General features: G+C 38.7%; 1 protein-coding gene across 1 annotated transcript in view; it reads left to right on the top strand.

Annotated features, from left to right (window-relative positions):
• The first annotated feature begins 3,982 nt into the window (after positions 1–3,982).
• Positions 3,983–19,108, top strand: part of CFAP54 (cilia and flagella associated protein 54) — a 103,782-nt gene continuing 88,656 nt past the window's right edge. The window contains exons 1-6 of the mRNA XM_077178734.1: positions 3,983–4,196; positions 9,373–9,478; positions 13,013–13,159; positions 15,210–15,381; positions 17,435–17,493; positions 18,824–18,967. Of these exons, the coding sequence (XP_077034849.1) occupies positions 4,021–4,196; positions 9,373–9,478; positions 13,013–13,159; positions 15,210–15,381; positions 17,435–17,493; positions 18,824–18,967 (804 nt within the window). The 5' untranslated portion in view covers positions 3,983–4,020. The remainder of the gene's footprint in view (positions 4,197–9,372; positions 9,479–13,012; positions 13,160–15,209; positions 15,382–17,434; positions 17,494–18,823; positions 18,968–19,108) is intronic.

Here is a 19,108-nt window from a genome sequence, read left to right as displayed (position 1 = left end):
AGAGCACTGAAATATTTTAAAAATATGTGTCACTGTCTCAGTAAAGGATTTGAACTGCTGCTTTATTTTAAAAGCTGTATGATGTCCTAAGTAAGCCATTCCCACCATCTTTTCACATTTCCCTACCTTTGCAATCAGGCATGTAGCTTCCTAGTTCAGGACATATTTCTTGATGGTATAGCAAAAAAATACAAATGCTGTCAAAACAGGACAGTGTACCTCTCAGCTCCTTGATAACTTTCCTATGGGAAGGCAGTAATTAGCCCTTAGATAAGGGTAAGAATCCACAAATTTTGATTGAATGGAAACACAGATTAAGTAAGGCATCTGAGTCTAAAGACACTTTCAGTAAGCCACAAGGAGCTTTACCAAAAACAGCCCAGAAGCAAGGAGGTGGGAAGGAAATGCTGACTATAATCTCTCATAGCTGCCCATAAAGGTCCAGGATCCTCGTGTGTCTCATTAGCTATAGGTATAGACAAGTGCCACAGGAGGTGATAGCAAGAAGCTTGCAGGTCTGCTGCACCACTCTGCTTCCTGTACAGTTAGTTATTTGGAAGGTACATTAATTCCAGCATGTGTTTTGCCTCTGTAAGCTCAGCACAAGTTCTTATTTTTCCCCCTGCCATCGGACAACTTCCTCATATCTATAAAGTGCCTGTGTTCCTGGCATTCAGCAGCTTAGTTCACTTCTTCCAGCTGTATGATGGCTTTTTATGGAGCTTTATCAGGTAACCTAGAGCCATTACTTTGATTCCCCTATAGCATGTGAATAACAAATGCTGTACTGCCATATAAGACGTTGTGTTTCCTTGACCTTGTTTTGCTTGACTAACTTACAAAGGGAATTTCTCCGTAAGAATCACTATGTACCTGCTATTGCTTCTTTCTCTAGATTTTCTTCTATTATTTGAATCCAACAATTCACTCCTACTCAAAGGGGAATACCCTACCCCAAGCAGATTCCCACTGGCTCTTAGGACTAGGTAGGCATATTGCAAGTACAGTAAATGCAGATGCCAGTTCTGAATATGTAGTACATAAGTGTGTTAAGCATTATTTAAAATTCTCATGTCTTCATTAGCCTATCAGCCTGAGATACTAAGTGATGGCACAGAACCATTTCAGCTCAGACTATTTTTCCTGAAAGCATCAAGGAAGAGATGACATAAATGTTGCTCTTTCAAACCTCTGGGGACTGTCAAGTTACCCTGCAAAAGTCTGGTAATACAGCATCCATGACTGCCTCTTTTCTATGAATACCAAAGAGCAAAGTCTATAGGCACCATAATTCAGGTGTGTATTTGCTACAAGCATCCTAGAAAGGGATCTGAACATGCATCTCAGAATTATCCATAGGAAACAAGCTTTGATTGGTGTACTAGATAGGGCTCAGCAGACGTTACCTCAGCCCCTGTACCCAGATATCACTGAACACTCTTCCTGCCCAGCTCTGCTGTGATCATGCAGTGTTTCCCCCCTTTGTTTGCTCTTAGTAACCACTGCTGTTCACACAAGTGGAACTGACACACGAGAAGTAAGCAGGCAGCTTGATGAGTTAACAGCAAGGTTTTCCTTCTTTACAGCTCAAGCATACTCTTGGCCCCATAGCTATGAGAGCAGACACTTCCTAAATGGGTTTTTACTAAGTTAACTCTTTGTGGGTGCTTCTATTTCTGAGGCAGCTTCCTTCTATCTGACCTGGTAGTATTAAAGGACAGGTTGCTATACCCTCTCTATTTGGGTCAGGGGATTTACCTAAGTTCCATTTCTTGGGATCCTGTCCATGCCAAGGCTCCATAATCTATCCTCCCTAATGTTACTATAGTTCAAATTACTATCTAAATGTTCACTGACCAATGATGAATAAATCATTAGCTTTCCAATCAACAGATTACATATTTTTAGGTTGTAGGGGCCCCAATGTAATGGAATTCAAAAAATTGCTATAAACTTTCCAAGTCATACAGGTATGCTCTACCTTTGAGGAAATTATCCTATCATCCTTCAGTAGCCATTCCTCTTACTGTTTTGTATACACCAAAATTTCTCTGTAAAGATCAGGTTGTATGAGCTGAATGCTTCTGAAGAATCTACACTCCTTCTGGAGTTAAAAAGTTCTAATCATTTATCTATAAGCCTTTTTGACTTTTGGACCCAATTAAGGGTCCAACACACTAAATGTTACATGAAGACTATCTGAAGTTTAAACTCCAGTCTGCCCCAGAACAGCATAATAGGAATCAATATTGTAAGCATCCAAAACTGAAATAACATAGACACTATAGTGTTTGTGGTAGTGTGGTTCCTTGCTATGGTCCACCCTGGGTGCTGAGAGGGTCAGAACTGCCCTCCATACATTAAACCTCCACCTAGCAGGGAATGCATACTTTGATCCTGTTGAACTCTGACCCAGGAATTTTAGACTAAACAATCTTCATGAGCTGGCTGACCAACTACGCCCTGGTTAACCTTCCAGTGGTTACAGCTTTACCTTTACATAGCTCTGCAATCTTGCCCTCTGGGGAATGGCTATCCTCCCTTTCCCTTATTGTTTTCTGTGACTCAGTTTGTCTCTGTGGCTGAAAAACTAATCCAGATTGCAAATATTATATTCACTCCACCATCTGCTACCCAAATATTAGAGCTATGTAAAGTTTTACTCAGCAGTCCTGCTTCCAGTCTCTCAAGTTCCCCTTGAAGCTTCTAGGCACTGCTTGTTTGAGACCAGCTCTCTCTACATTCCATGAATATGAATATCAGCCCTTTGGGATGCAGCACCATCTAGTGAACTAGCTCAGAACTTCATAGGGACTTGAAACGGATGCCACCAGCAATACTTACAGTGGCACAGGCTGCTTTTCCCAAGAGGCCAGTGTTTTATTAGTCATCTGGTATCTATTACAGGGAGTTCTTGGGTTAGCATGGCAAAGCACAGGCAAAATCTTTAAATGTGGCGGTTGCTGCTCTCCAAGCCAAGTTCTCATATTTAATTTGTTTTGTAAAATTTGTCTCTGAACACAGTGATTTCTAAATCTCTGCATCAAAATCTTTTTGCCATGTTTTATCATTGCAGACTTCATTTTCTACCTCCTTCACGGATACCTGGGGAACCCACTGCCTCTTGTACTTTGTTTAAATTTGCTCCCACCTAAATGCATAGCCATTGTCACTAGATCCCATAATCTCACAATACCTGTTGGATAATGGATCCACACAACTCCCAGCAGGTAACAATACTAAATCAATGTGTAAAATGAGTCAGACACTTTAGTCATAAATTAATCATATTTTTGCATCTTCGCAATTTTCCAAGGATGAATAGTATTTAGATGATTCCCATGTCATTTCTTTGACCTTGCTAATGCAGTATTTTCTGATTCCAGTAATTCAGTGTGCTGATGCTGTGTGTCTCCAGCTGCTGGAAGGATAGTTATTTTGCTGTCATCTATGAATGCACTTTTCAAGTGTTTCTTCGCTTTACCCATCTCTATTGATCCTTTTCCTTGATTCACTGTTGAGAAAATGCCTCCAAAGGCCCTGGTTGCCAGGACACTCTGCTCACCTACCATATTTCTCTCACTTTCATGTTTTCACTTCAGCTGTCCCTTACGCTCATAGTGATGACGAACATGGCAACAAAATCAGTTTCCTTCACATCCCTCCCAAACCTCTTTACCACAGCGTCTGTAAAGAACTTCAAAACACATAGGTTGCTATAAGCACATCCTATAACATAAATAAGGGCTGGTAGTTTCCTAGTTTGCCACCTTTTTTGTTTGTTTGTTTATTTGAATAGACGTAACCATTTAAAAGATAAGCACACATTTATGCGTAGCCGTGCAGCAAGCACAGCGACACAACATGCTAAGTGCCATGCCTATTGAAAGAGGCTGTGGAAAAGCCGCCCTCTGCAGTACCTCCCGCCTTGCCCACGGCGGCCCCTCGGGCCCGCTGCCCGCGGCCGTTGCCCGGAGACAGCGACGCGCCCGGGCCGGGCCGGGCCGTGCCGTGCCGAGCATGGCGCAGCCCGCCGGGCCGCAGGCCCCGCACGCCGCTTTCTTCGGGCCCGTGGCGCGGGGCAACCCGGTGGTGGACAGCTTCGAGGCCGAGCTGCGGCGCGTCCTGAGCTCCCTGCGGCGGCTGCGAGGCGCGGGGGAGGCCAAGCCGCCGCAGCACGACCTGCACCGCCACGGGTAGGGCTGCGCCGCCGCCCCCACCCCGATCCCCGCGTCCCCGCCCGCTCCCCGGGAGCTCTTGCCTTCCCTCTGGCCCTGCCTCAGCTCCCTTTCTCGGCCGCACCCCTCCTCCTTCGTTCAGTTCCTCCAGCCGCCCCGAGGGCTCTCCGCGCCGCCGCCCCGCCGCTCCCGGGCCGCCCTTCCCGGCCCGCCGGGCAGCACCGGAGCGCCACGCCCGGCCCTGCCCGGCTCCCCCCTCACGCCACGGGCTGCGCTGGGCATCCCGCGCCCGCTGCACTGGGGGATAGCCAGGAGTTTGCTCTCCAAACAAACTTCCCCAGCAGTGTGCCAAAGCAATCCGTTTCCTTTTTTTTTTTTTCATTGTAATGAAAACCCCTTAGAAATCTGAGCACCGTTTTTTGTTTTCAGTGCTTCCTACAAGTCAGTGCTTTAGGGAAGAAGCGCAAGGGGCTGTGGAAGTTGGCAGCACCACTGTTGGTTCTGTCAGAGCTGCCTGAGCTTCCTGGTGGGAAAATCCCTTGACAGTGCTGCAGGGACTGGCAGCCCACCAGCGTGTGCGGCTGCTTGCGAGGGTGAACTCTTGTGGGCACGTACATGCCTTCAAAAGTAGGGCTACGCGAGGATAACAGCACACAGCTCTTTTTGTGCATATGTCTCTGTCGACGTTGGTATATTTTTATACACATTGATGCAGGCAGAGCATATGGCAAGTATAATAGTGCATATTTGTTTGCTCGCATACATGCATATCTGTGGGTATGCATAAGTTGAGATTTTGTAATGCAGTTAAGATAGAGCAACTGGAATCAGTGTATGATTCATAGTGCATGCATATGTCTTTTACAGACTGTGCATTTCTCATGTAGCTCTTCCTGCTACATTTAGGCACATTGTGATACAAGAGCTCAACTACTTATTTTAAGGTAAATAGTTGATTTTCTGTTGTTGTTATCTGAATCCTACTCTGTTCTAAGTTTACAAGTCTTTAACATAAACCCCACAAGTTTCCCAGGGAATCAAAAGTTCCTTCAAAAACAGCATAGGAGTTAGGTTACAGGGTGGTTACCTTATCACTTATGTGCAGCTTCTACCCTTGCATATTTCACTCTGTAGTTTCCTTGAAATCCCCAGAAATTACCCTATTCTGAAGTAGGTGTATACATTTTCAGAAGGTACTCAGATTCTGCAGCCTGGCCTTTGTCTGAGCTGGAGATCTTTCCTATTCTAAGCTATCTGGCTTCCTAATTTGTTTATGGGCATGTTCATCATCGGGTCCAGGTTTAGGTGGATCATGCAGGTATTAGTCTCCAAAATTTTGCCTCTAGTGTTTTGAATCTCAGTATGTTGGCTTTTTATATTGTTTCAGCAGCTGATTTCAATGGCTTGCTATTTTGAAGCCTTTTTGTAGTTTCAGACCTTTTTATTTCAGCTTTAGCTAATAGGTATTATTATAGTGAAAGCTATTCTCTCCAGGTCCACTAAGAAGAAGTAACACTACTTGGCTGCTTCAGACACTACCAAAATTGCCAACAGTGGTTCTTCTATGTGTTCTTCGTATTTTCTGGTCGGAAGGTGACCATGCAGCTGTTTGTAATATAGTGCCAGTTTTTGTTAACAGTGTCTCCAAGCCTTTTTTTGCTTTACCTCTCAAACCTAAGTAAGTTTTGTCTTATTCAAACTGGTATTTTGTGGATGTGACCCATGACCGTGCATACCTTGGTTGGCATGAGAGCATTTTCACATCTGAAGAAATCTGCAGTGTTCATCATGGAGATGAGAACTGACTGTATCAAGGCCTTGATCTCAGAAGTCTCTGGTGGTAATTAGGCCTACCAAAATTCCAGGGCAATATTGAGTAACATGAAGCTCCCAGTTAGCTGTGCATCCTCAGGCGTTCTTCATTTGTAGAGGGACAGTACAGAGGTAGAAGACTGGAATTCTGATTATTAGCATATGTTCAGGCAGTCAGCAAAGTCAAGACTTTATTTATTTGTGATGGTGAAATTTCAGGATTTTTTCTCCCTACTGCTTCATTGTTTGATAGTGCAAAATTGGAGCATGTGCTGCTTGCAGAACCAGCTGTAGTCTGGCTGGTCCTAAGAATTTCTGAAGGTAATGACTATTACAGATGCTTTCCTAAATGCTCTAAAGACTTCTTGCTATGCCATTTTTCAGACTGTCTTGTGGCATGGATTGAGATCAAAGTGTTCTTGTTCTTCGAGCAATAAGAAAACAGTTACCATGTGGCAAGTATGTTCAATTTAGAAAAATAAAATTATCTGCTTCATTCCTCCAAGTCTTTCAAACTTTGGTGTTTATAAGTCAACAAAAAGGCCATAATTTAGGCACTTAAATGTTCTAATGTAGGAAAAAAATTACTGAGGACCTCCCTGCTATCAAAAATATTTTCAGTCAGAAATAGCAATCAAAAGTAATTTTTCCTGAGCTAAACAAGAAGTTGTTTTGCTCCATTTCCCTTGGCAGCAGGTCCATCAAAGCTTTACCTTGAACTATTGATTGATTTTATCTCATGTGTGGCTTAGCCACCCTTATTAAATAAGATGGCTTTTGATCAGTATCAGATAATTCTTTATACTTTTAGTAAAGATTTTAGTCACATGGGCCTTATCCTGTGCACACTATTATGGGTTGACCTTAGGGAATTTTTTCTACTATGGATGGAAATAAAGAAATTTCATCTCTGAGCTTCAACAGTCCACTAGGTTTTTTTAAGAATTCACTTACTTGACTTGTTACTCTGGTGTCCTACAGGCTGTTTAAAGGAAAGGCTGAGGAGCTGTTTGGGAAGTGTCTCACTCTCTTCCTTTGTCTGTGTCAAAGAAACATTCCTGTGTCATGAACTCACTTGTAGTTAGTCATGGCATTGTAGCAGAATCAATTTACCTTAACCTTCCCACTGAAGTTGAAAGTCTGGTAAGGTTTGTCAGTAGTTTGCTAAACTAGTTTTTTACAGATTTATTACTTGTTTATTATATCTGAGAATCTCATGTGTTAACATGAACATTCATGTTAATGAAGATGACCATTGCTGGGGACTTTGAGCTGATCAGTCTGAAAGAAATGTACTAGTCTTAGCTTTCAAGAGCTTCATCCAGGGTCATTCTTGATACCTCTTTTCCCTCTTTTCCCCTTTTTTCCCTTTTCCCCCTAATATCCATCAAATCCCAGTCTCTGAAATTTTCCTAAATTCTTCCTTACATAGTCCAAGGGAACTTTGCTCAGCTGCCTGAAAGATTCCTTTATTTTGGAGCCTCTTTGCAGATACTAACTGGTGTGGAATATTTTTCTCAGTATAAGAATTCAGTACCCACCCAGGCTGTTAATTGTTACAGATGGACCAGGAGGGACTCATTCCCATCCATTTGGAAAGTACCCTTCATTTCACTGGGCTATGGTTTCCTTAAAAAATTTCTCCTTAAAAATGCCTTAGAACATTTTATTCTGATTGTTGCTTTTGGCCTAGTTTGTGCTGTTACTGCATTTTTCCTTTAGGTACAACTCTAGGATGCCCTACTTATTTCCTTGCTGCTTCCTTTCAAGAACTGAGAATTGTGCTGAGATGATACTTTTAGAAAAAAATAAAAGGATTATGATTGTTGCATTTCTTAATTGTAAAGATAATTTTGGCAGATTTCTCATAAAGCCATCTGTTTCACCTTGAAATGTGAAGGTGGCTCACAGCTTTCTGCGTGGAAAAAATATTATTTATTATGCTTTTTTTTTTTTAATTGGGAGTGTTCTTATAAGCTTAAATGAAGAGTTATATAAGGGACTGTGAGAATGCCTTCCAAGTGCTTGAACATCAGAGAACAGTTTAAGAAAGTGTCTTGTGTTCTAGTCTACCGTCCCAGTCTTAAGAGAAGTTGAAAAGTTCCAACCACCTCACACCAGTAAGCATATGGTTTATGCATGACAATTCAGCTAGAATGATATTTTTCAGATGTTGATTTCTTTATATGTTCATTTATATTTCTTCAGGTGTTTTCTTTCCTCATAAATTGCTACCTATACATAATTTGGCTGTAGTAGTATCACAAGGCACTCTGCTGACATTTCTATACAAGTAATTTGTAAAGAGAATAAATGTAAGAGATGCCTGACACTGTGATAACCATCAATACTGGTGGTAATTTGCTAAGGGGATACTTTTATGAAAAAGTCCCAGTGCTTCTTGGCAGTCTTTTTGATCAGTTACCGTTTTCCAGCTAGAATGTAGCTTTCTTAAAGCAGCATAGTGTGGGGAGGTTGTACACATGAGGGCACGAGGCCATCAGACCATGGCTGGTAGGGACTGAAGTACTGGCACGATGTAGTCAGTGTCTCTGTAGCAGAGGGAAACTACTTAAAATCACCATTTGTGAGAGGCTTGCTGGTTCAGCAAAATAGGCAATTTGTTACACAAAGACATCCTTGATGACAACTGTGGCTAGAATAATAGATGGAGGCAACAGAAGAGCATCACAATTATTGCCATAAAATCCTCTCTGTTTTAGAAAGTGTGTCATTTGGTTCTCTTTGAAACCTACTCCTTACAATTGAAAATTCCTGAACATTTCTTCTTTCATAACTCATGGTGTAGCTCTGCGTAGCATGAGTTCTATATACCATAGGTCTATATATTCTATAGCTTTATGGTTTATTCCATGGCTACCAGTTCGCAAGGTTGCAGCTACCTGAGCATACATTGTTATTTTGGAATTTTTTTCCTGCTCATAACATTTGTAGTTTCCAGTCCAATAATTACTGCAAACTGTAATTCATTGAGTCTAAGATATCAAATTATTTCTTCCAAGAGAACTTCTCAAATACAAGCTGAAAGGTGGGACAGATTTTCTGCTTGCGACTGTGCTTGAACAACACAACGGGATTATTACTAGGACATTTTAGTAAGAATTTACATGGGAGAAAATTCATCCTATTTAAAATGCATGATAAAAACTGGTGACAGAAATGAAACCCAGAAATGTCCTTGTCTGCCTGTTAAATTTGGTTTTAATGATCACTTGTTTTGAAATATGTAGAAGTTCAAATAGATTTGGAAGAAAGGAGTTTTCAAATTTTGAAGCTTTCTGGATTTGTTTACTTGTTATGACAGGTTTCTTGCCAGTTTAATCTGAGACCTTTTCTCCTATATCTTTTTTCTTTTTTTTAGAGCAAATACTTTGTTTAACATTTGGATCAAGTATAAGCCACGGCTACCAGAGTGGTATTACAATGAAAGACTTGTGAAAGTTGGTGATACCCTTGCTCAGATCAAAGTAAGTAATTTGAAATCAGAAAAGGTTCAGTCATAGCCTTTGTTTCATTATCTTTCTATGCTACTTGAATTTTTAATCATATTTTACTGAAAGCTATTTAGAAAGTAGCAAAAACTTTTACGAAATAATTACAGTGATAGTTGGTTGTTTGTATTTCTTGCTTTTTATTGTAAAACTGCCCTGATTTTTTATATATTTTCTATATCTGTATTTTCTATGCCTTTTCAAATGCCCCAAAATCTTTCTTTTTTTGTTTGATGTTTCAGCATGGTAGCGTACAATATCTGACTGTACCTTTGATGCTGTTAAAGTACAAATTGACAGTGACAGAGCAGTTCCACTAACTCAGCTCAATGTTCAGTTAACTAAACGTGAATAAAAAGAATTGTCAGGAGAGGAACAGAGAACAAGAACCAGAGTGCAATTACACATGGTACAACTGTATGTATCAGTGATGTTGCATCTTGAATTACGTGTGTATTTCTGTCTCCTCAAAAAGGGTAGATCACAACTAAAAGGGATTCAGGAGCTAGATTGTTTGAGACAGAGTATTTGAGAGGTTTCACTATATGATACCTCTATTTATGCTTTTACTGAGTCATATGTTACTGACTACTGTTGGAGATAGGATGCCAGGCTAGTAAGTGTTGATATGACTCAATACAGGATATTTTTATATACTATTTGTCCTTTGTGTTTCCTGTGGAAAAAGTCCAAGGGTGAGCCATTTACAAGCTCAGTGGTATTTGTGTCAGAAGGTCATGCCATAAAATCTGGGGCTTTCAAGGGTAGTTACTAAACAACACTCAGAAGCAGCTCAGAGATGTATGGTTAAAAAGCCAGTTCTGTACCTTCTACTTAATTTTCTAACATAATGGGAACAAAAAAACCCAAAAAAACCAAAAACAACAACAACAACAACAACAAAAAAAAAAACAAAAAAAAAGAAGAGGGCATAACTGGAAATGTATCAAGGTTGTTTGAGGGGCCATCTTTTTGAGGCACATATCCAGTGAAACTGTTCTTTCACTCTTCTGTCCTTTGCTTATGGAATGCAGCAAGGAGAGATGCTCTTTGTGCTGTTAGTGGAGAGTGTTTAGTTGAGGCTCCCTGGTGAGCTTTTCCACAGGCCACGGCAAAGGCAGGAGTATCATGCAGATGTTATGAAGTCTTCTATATTCTTCATTGCATGTGCTTTGAAGATTTCCACAAAAGTGGCCTGCTCCTGAGTAAGAAACAGCCAGCTGAAGCTGAGTTTCAGCAGCACTCACTGGGAGGCAGAAGAAGGAGTATAGAAGAGTTCGTAACTGCAAAGCCATTACAATTGAAGGTGCAGGGTCATGGTGTAGGTTTAGACATAAAGAAATTCTTAAGGAAGCTTGAACAGCAGCCATTGTTAATAGCATTGCCTGGACAATCCTGTTAATGTTTTCTTCATGTTTGTATATTCCTGAGGTTCTCATAGGTTTTGGGCCCTAGGAATTGCTTGAAATATTACATGAAGCTTTTAGTGCTTGGGAACTGTTGCTCTCACATAGTACTCAGTAAGGTTATTTCAAAAGTATCAGATGCTGCTCTCTGTACTCTGCATTGCCTTCCCAAAGCAGCACTCCAATATAGTTTGGTCCTTATATTCAAGGTGCTTAATGACCTGACCATAGATTGCCTGAAAATAATCCATGTTTCTGTGTAAAGACTTCTGCTTGCAACTTCAATCTTCTAGTGTAATGTGAAATTTTCTAGAGTGAAGTTACTGATGTTGTTGAAGTTGTTTTGCTGGCCAGTTAATACTTCCAACTATTTTTGGAACTCACACTTTTAAGTGCATTTCTTTAATGTAATTTTAGAATGAAAACGTAGTTTTCATTTTATTTTTTCCCTGAAAAGAAGTAAATAGAAACAACAGGGGATGGATGTTGCAAATTTCAAATGCATTACAGGAAGGATGAATGTGGTGTAAAACCAAGGTCTTTGGTAGGTGGGGTAAAGCCTATTTCATAAGCACCCCTCTTGACTCCTAGTTGAAAGCTGGTGTTGAATATTTTAAATTTTAACCTGCACATGATATAATCCTTAATGATGTGTAGTCCTTAGAAAATAATTATTGCATATGAATAGTCAGTGGGTAGGCACCCACTTAGCTTTCTGTCCTCCTGCTGTATTTTTCTAATGCCTTTAGATTCCTTCCTATAATACATCTGCTATGTGTTTTTTAGGACACACCTAAATTCATTAAGTCATAGATCTGGAAATTATTTAGTCTAGTAGTCATCATGTGATCAGTACTGACTCATTTTTTCCCTGCCTCCCATTCTGCCTGTATCTACCTGCTGTCTTTGGTCATACACACATATTTTAAACTGGTTATGGGAGAATTTACTTTTTTGTTGTGTGTCAATAACTATCTTAATGGTATTCTGCTCCATGGCTTTGGATTCTAAGTGTTATTATCACAGCCTGAATGCACGTATTAGATTACACAAGTGACTGACTGCCCGTAGCAGTCCCCGGAAAGTCAAATTTTCTATGAATGGCTGCTGCTTTCACACAGCAAACAGGACAATATGGCCATGTGAGTTAGACTCCTCAGATGATTAAAAATTTAAGGTGTTACTGTGGTGGAAGGAATTTATATTGAAAAAGGAAGGGTATGCAAGGAAATAAGAATTTTGTGTGATTAAATATTAAAGGATCATTTTTACCAGCAGTTAGTTATTTTTTCCTCAATAATTTATTTAGTGTGAACACTGGACTTAGTGAAATTGGTAGAGAAACCTGAATGTAATCTTGCTGAAGGAAGTGGTGGTGATGATTCAGTGAGTGTCACTTCCAGATCTGAGTCAGTGCTGAACCATAGAGTCAGCATGATTTTAGAGTGGTTCGATGTGCTGCTGAGGAGCTCTGTTTGGAATGAGACATAAAGCTCAACATCCTCTTTGCTAACAGTTCTTAAAGACCCAGTGCCAATTTCTGGTCTAATTATGCTGATTTCTTGGCCATATGTGAATTCCAGTTTTCACTTGTTTCAATCTTTTAAAATTCATCTTACTCTTTCTATTTGTTTTATTTAAAGAAAAAAAAAAAGGCTTAGACAACATGGAAACAAGAAAGAGAAAAGTGATTATATCTATATATTGCTTATAAAGTTCTACATTATGAAATGCTTTTTCCCTGAAGTGTGGTATCATTGTCATTACTGTTGTAAAACTGTAGAGTATTCCAGCAACTCTTGAAGTTTATTACATTAGCCCAGGACCCTGCTTTATAATTGTTCTCTGATATGTCATATTTATGATTAGAGTAAACAAAACTCACCAAAACTTGTGAAGCACAAGCCATTCTTTTAAGTATTTCAACCTTTCATATGTTGAGTGTTCACGCTACATGCTGGATATTTGTATGAAACTGTAGTGCTTTACTTCCTGTTGCTCTTTCACATTGATACTTTTTTCATAAGGATAATAAAAACCCCGCATGTTTTATAGAAATAGAAATGCAATACACAAACTATAAAAAATATATTATTCTTTTCAGGAATATAAGCTGGCACTTCATCAGTGTTATGAAAGATACCTTCAGCAGTTTGTTTCTGTAAACCTTGACGATGTCATGGATGATGTGCAGCGCTTTAAATCTGCCTTTTTTCCAAATGGCGTCAGAGACAAAAATGCAGCACTTATGGTAGGTTGTGGCTTTTAAAATTTTTCTGGTCAAAGACATTCACAGATTCAAAGTAAGGAGCCCATTTTATGTTCCACAAATGTACTTCATATTAATTATATATAAACATTAACTAATCTTTAATAGTTTGTTGATATGAATTGCATTGAGATTTAATGATTATATGTATGCTATAAACATCTGGAGTTGGTGTAGATTTTTAGGAGGATATAAGTGCTTAATGCTTTTGTGGCAGAAGCCAACCATCATCAACTTAGTGTTAAAACAGAAGTTTTCTCTGAAGGTGTTGTTCTGTACCTGCTTACAGCAGTTTTTGCTCTGAAGTAGTTGCTGTTACCCACTGCCAGAATCAGGATGTGGGCAAAATTTGAAAAATGTCCTGCAATTTTGGAAATTTCTGTATTGTATGATCTAAGAACCAGGCAGGATGCAAGACAATTAAAACATTCTCCTGTATTTTGTACCATGAGTGTGAAAAATACTACTTGTAGTAAAAGGTCATGACAGTTAGAACAGCAGTGTTATGTTTTTATAGCTTATTTGCTCACTGTGAACAAAAAGGGCAGAATGCTGAATAATTTCCAAGTGCTTTAAGCTCTAGGAAGCTGAGTGACCTTAAGAATGTGTTGGAATCCTTTTGTGTTAATTGTTTATCAGGGTAGGGACTTGTGGTACACCTTTTGTAATTTAGGGGAGAAAGTGTTTCAGTGGATATAGGGGGAATGCTAAAAACATGTTTATTTTACTTTAAGCAGTTCTTTGCTGAGAAGCTCTACTTTTGTACATGGTGGGTATTTTGAATTAACTAATGCAAGTTACTCTGTGATCAAGAACAATGAACAGAAATGGTTGGCAGCTCCAGTGTATTGAGCTAATCAAATTCATATCCTTGAGTCAGAGTGTAAATAGGTGTTTAGTGATGAGAAGAAAGCAGACAGTTTGCTTAAAAGCTAGAAGCAGATATCATGATAGAAGAGATCCTTTTGTATTATTATTTTTCTTTTTAAAATGTGGTTCAGCTTCCTAGAAAGAATATGATCAAAGACTATGTTAATACATTTTTAAAAATGTTTTGTAAATAAATTTGAAGTTCCAGAGATGCTCTCCTCTGTTTTCTGTATGCCTGCCTAGACTTTGAACCAGTCCTACTGGTAAATGTTATGGCAACTCTATACTAAAATGCCTGTTCTGTAACTTAGCCTTTGCAGACTGAGATATCCTTAAATTTTCAGATATGAAATTTCGTTTGGCAGTTATCCCTACAATTGGAAGTGGAAAATGATAATGTGTCAAATTATTGCATCCTAAGGCTTTAAATGTAATTTTTTTGCCATGTTCTTGCAGCTAGCTTTTTTTTTTTTTTAATATAACACTAAGAAACGGCATTTCAGGGCTAGAAACTTCCAGCTTCAGTGAATCAACTGCAACAAAATAATATAATTTCAAATGTTACCAGGTTAGGAGGCTTTTGAGAGAATAATAGGTACTGACTGGTCATGTCTCACTTAGCCCATTTTTTCATGTTGTTTGTTCAGCCGGTGCTGGAGTCCAGGCACCAGTGAGGTCACATTATTTTAGGTAATACAAGGAAGAGAAGGAAAAATCCATCTGTGAAAGAGAAAAGTAACAGATGAGACTGAGAAATAAGATAGTGGTGATATAGATAGAGAGGTGTAGAAAAGGTAAAACTTGCCTTAGTTTATGGAAGACTTCTACAGAGAAGCCAAGAGTCAAAGCCAGATTCTTTGAGTAGCAGTTTAATGCCTCCCTATTCTCCCCTTATTCTCCCTACACCCCTTCCAGCACTCCTAGTGCACTAGGTGCATTTTCATCCTGTGACACCGTGGAAACTGACTCAGATTCATGGTACAGCAACTCTGAAGGTTTAGCACTTTCTCCATATTCTAATGCTCAGTTCAAGGTCATGCTGATTTTTTTTTTTTGCTGTTATGCGTAGTCTTTTCTTACTCATCATTTTGTTGTACTTTGCTGATGTGAACCGACATATGCTTATATTAATTAACTTTATATATATTTCTATGTGTTTTAGTTCCATGTTTTGCAAGCAAGAAATGTTTGCATTTATCAGATGGTTTGCAGCAGAGACAGAAATCTTCAGAATGGAGAGTCCCTGCAGACTTGTCTCAATGCCTTGACCTCATTACGACTCACTATGCAAGTGGCTCTGCCTCAGGAGGATTTGTGTTGGCTTATCTACAATGGTACCTCAGGCTTTCCATTTACATTTCTTTGCTAAGCAAAGCTGTGAAGGGAAAATTTTATACTCTTTATACTCTTTAAGGTCAACTGAAGGGTCATGAATAAATCTCTAGTTAGTCTTCAATCACAGTAGGGTTTTTTTGGGTAATTTTTTGTTTTTCTAATATAAGGGATTTTAAAATTAAGATTTCCACAGTGTACATGTTCAGCTGGACTGCTGTAAAAGCATCAACTTTTTCGTCAGAACTGTGCTTAAGAGTACAAATAAAATCAAAAGTAAGGACATTTTTGGAGTCCATCCTGATTAGCAAAAAATGCTCAAGATTTCTCTATCAATAAAATGTCTGTTTTGATGGGTTCATTTTGTCTTGTTTCTTTTGGTTTCTGGTTGGTTTTTTGTTGGTTTTTGTTTGGAGGTTGTTCTGCTTGTTTGTTATTGGGTTTTGTTGGTTTTTTTTTTTTTCGAGAAGGGGATTGCAGATCTAAGTAGAAAATTATTGTCTGCCATTACATCTTTGTATTTCTGAAAGTACTTTGAAAGGAAGAGTTGATAATAAAACCATTCTAAAATACCATATGGCACTTAAGGATTTTGATGTATGTATAAGATTTCAGGGTGCTGCTTGTAAATGCTTGTATTAGGGAAAAATTGCGAAAATAATGGAACTTTGCAAACTAGATACACAGAGAATGATTTATCAAGATTTTACTTTCAGGAACAACAACAGTCTATTTTTGCTTTGAAAGGCAATGTTATTTAATCAAAAATAAACAGACTAGTATGAATTTCACAGAATCACAGCATATTCTGAATCAGAAGGGCTATATGAGGATCATCAAGTCCAGCTCTTGGGTGAATGGCCTATACAGGCACTGAACTCACAACCTTGGCACTGTGCTCTAACCAACTGACCTGCTATGGTCAATTGTTGCAATATAAATTGTGCAGATAATATGTTCTTAATTTCATTTTGAAAAATGCACTTTCTCTGAGCTGTGATTGGTCAAAATTCTTATCCTTTTGTTTTACTGGGACTGCTGTTGCCCTCAGTCCCTACTTTTGAGGTGTGTGTTTTGATTGCATGTTTCTATGGGAGAAGAACTGATATTAAAATATACTCCCCTACCGTTCTTACATCCCAGTGCCTATGTGTGGTACAGGTCTCTGTACCAATCCTAGCCAATATCCTGCTTTAATTAGAAGGAGGCACTAACTCAGATTTTCCCTAGTTCCTGAGCATTTTTCTGCAATTTCAGATAATAGATTTTGTGCCTCATTATACATTTGACTGATAAAAGAAATCTTCCTAATACTTGCTCCATTTGAGCTTATGGAGATAATAACACCCTTCTAGCTATGACAGTTGACATTGTGATGCCTCCTGCTGCCACAGGTGTCCCTTTCTGAACATTCATACAAACAGAAGAATAGGCTTTTTTTTGTCTCCCAGAATTGCAGTGTCTTTTATACTTCTAAGACTGATTTTTGAAAATTTTATGATGTTGCTTGAGTCAAGTACATTTTTGACAGGTTTTTATTTCTAAGTCATTTTGATGCTCTTGGAAACTCTACTTGCTTTCAATTGTCTTCATGTCACTTGTCATACTTAATGAAATATTGGTGGTGTCTGCCAGGACAGATGGACTAAAAGAGTCATGGAAGGTGAGGTCTGTGAGGAGAGGTAGTATTCTGTTTTAAAGAGCTTGGCATTTGGAGATGAAAGTAAGATTTGTCTCTCTAGCAGTTACTGAGTAAAAAATGGATTAGGTAAATTTTTAAGATTTCATTCTCATGAACTCTCATGATCACACTGCTTCACTGTGTAGGTATTTTTGAAACTAATGTTGCAGAAGAATTGAATGGTTTCATCTTCTCTAAATTAGAAGTACAGAAAAATCATTAGTTTTTCATTCATTTAAAGAAAAATCATTAAATTGTTCTTCTCTGGAAGTAACGACCCAGATAATAAGAAAAAGATTGAGTTGCTTAGCATAACAAATTTCATGTGGAATTATAGAACTTACCTGTTTGTTTATTTGAATTTATTTTTGCAGGTACTATCCATATTTACACCATATGCAGACATTTGATGGTGATGGGTCATTCTGCTAAGGTACAGCAAAATAAATAGAAAGCGTTTTAAAGTTTGCAGAAGTTTAGAAAACGCACCTGTGTTTTGCATAACAATGTACCTTGACTTTTTAATTTCACTAGCATTGCCAATAGCAGTACTTTTGTTGCAAGGAAATAAGATGTCTGTGTTTCAAAGTGGTTGATTTCTAAACTCTCATCCCTTCTTGAGTCTGCTCCTTCCTCAGCTGTGCAGTGGGGCCCAGCGTAATGTCCTGCTGGACATTGAGATGCCATTTGTTAGCTTGTTTCAGAGGATTCCAAGTGCTTTGTTTTGGACATCTATATATGTTCAAGAATTGGTCTTTTGCTTCTTAAAATGTGGAAATGTGCTGACACCTGGTGGCTTTTAGTTGTGAATACTTGATAAAAATAACCTGGCCTTTCCCCCACATCTTTTTTTTTCCTCAATGTAGTTTTTGTTTGTCTTAGCTTTACTCTTTTCTCCTAAAACTTGAGCAGAATTTGAATCAGCCTTAATACACTAGATTTTCTTATGTGTTGTTTTATTAATCTTTCAATGAGCAAGAAAGACGTTTTGTCTTTGAGCATCTATTGAAAACAGAAGTGATTTAGCACCTCCTTTAGCATACTCAGGTTTCCGCTACAGAAAACAGAGGAATTGATTGTGGGTGTTTCTGATTTTTAAAATTCAGACTGAAAGAAAATTTGTATATTGGCTTAATTTAAGACAAAGGTTGTGCACATTTTATGTACTTCAGGGAAAAGCTGACCCAATGGTAAGAGGTAAGATGGTAAGAGGAAGATACAGATACTCTTCATTCAATCGAGAAGGACTAACGATTAAAATTAGACTATTGCAATGACTATGTTGCCCTGCAAGTTAGGAACCAAGAGTTCTATGGGTATAAATTAATCTAATCACAGTTTTTTCACTGCAAAAGACAGACTCTGTTGCATCCCAGAGAAGCTTGCTGATCCTGTTGAAAAATAGTCACTAGAACTGCCAGAAAAGGGAGGGCTAACTCTCAAGATAAGAGCAGATGAGAGACAAGGGGGGGATCCTTGTCTGGTGGCAAGACTATAGTGAACTGGAGTGGGTAAGGTAGTTTGGAAGCTAAAACAGTGCTTTACGACAGTTTAAGATGAAAAGATCCAATAAATTGCAGGGGAATGTTTTTTAGTCAATAAAATATGTTAAAAATTAATACAATTTCTAGTGATTTCCCCCCCCCTCTTTCAGTTTGTCCTACCAGGTGAGGATAAGTCTTTGTATCTGTCCTTTAGTAATAGAAAGTATATTTATGTGGGTTAAAATGCATTCATTTTGAAATTAGATCTTTTCAATACAGGTCCTGGAATACTTACTGTGGGCCAGTATATGTATGGAATCATCCATTCCACTCTTATCTGTGCATTATTTGACGTGGAGAGCCACCCTATATACGGCAGTTTCTCAGTGTTATTTTGATTGTCAAGCCGGCATTCACGGAGAGGTATCCTGATTTACCTTATGAGCATTTCAGATGCAATCAAATGGGAAATATTTATTTAAATATTTCTACTTATTATCAGATCATATGTATTTAGAGTTCTGTCCATATTCCAAAATTTTACTGCAAATTGGAGATGAGTTT

Source organism: Agelaius phoeniceus, chromosome 5 (assembly GCF_051311805.1).
Source record: "Agelaius phoeniceus isolate bAgePho1 chromosome 5, bAgePho1.hap1, whole genome shotgun sequence".
In the NCBI taxonomy this organism is placed as follows: Eukaryota; Metazoa; Chordata; class Aves; order Passeriformes; family Icteridae; genus Agelaius; species Agelaius phoeniceus.
The sequence above is the reverse complement of the archived record's forward strand: the minus strand, read 5'-3'. Positions and strand labels throughout refer to the sequence as shown.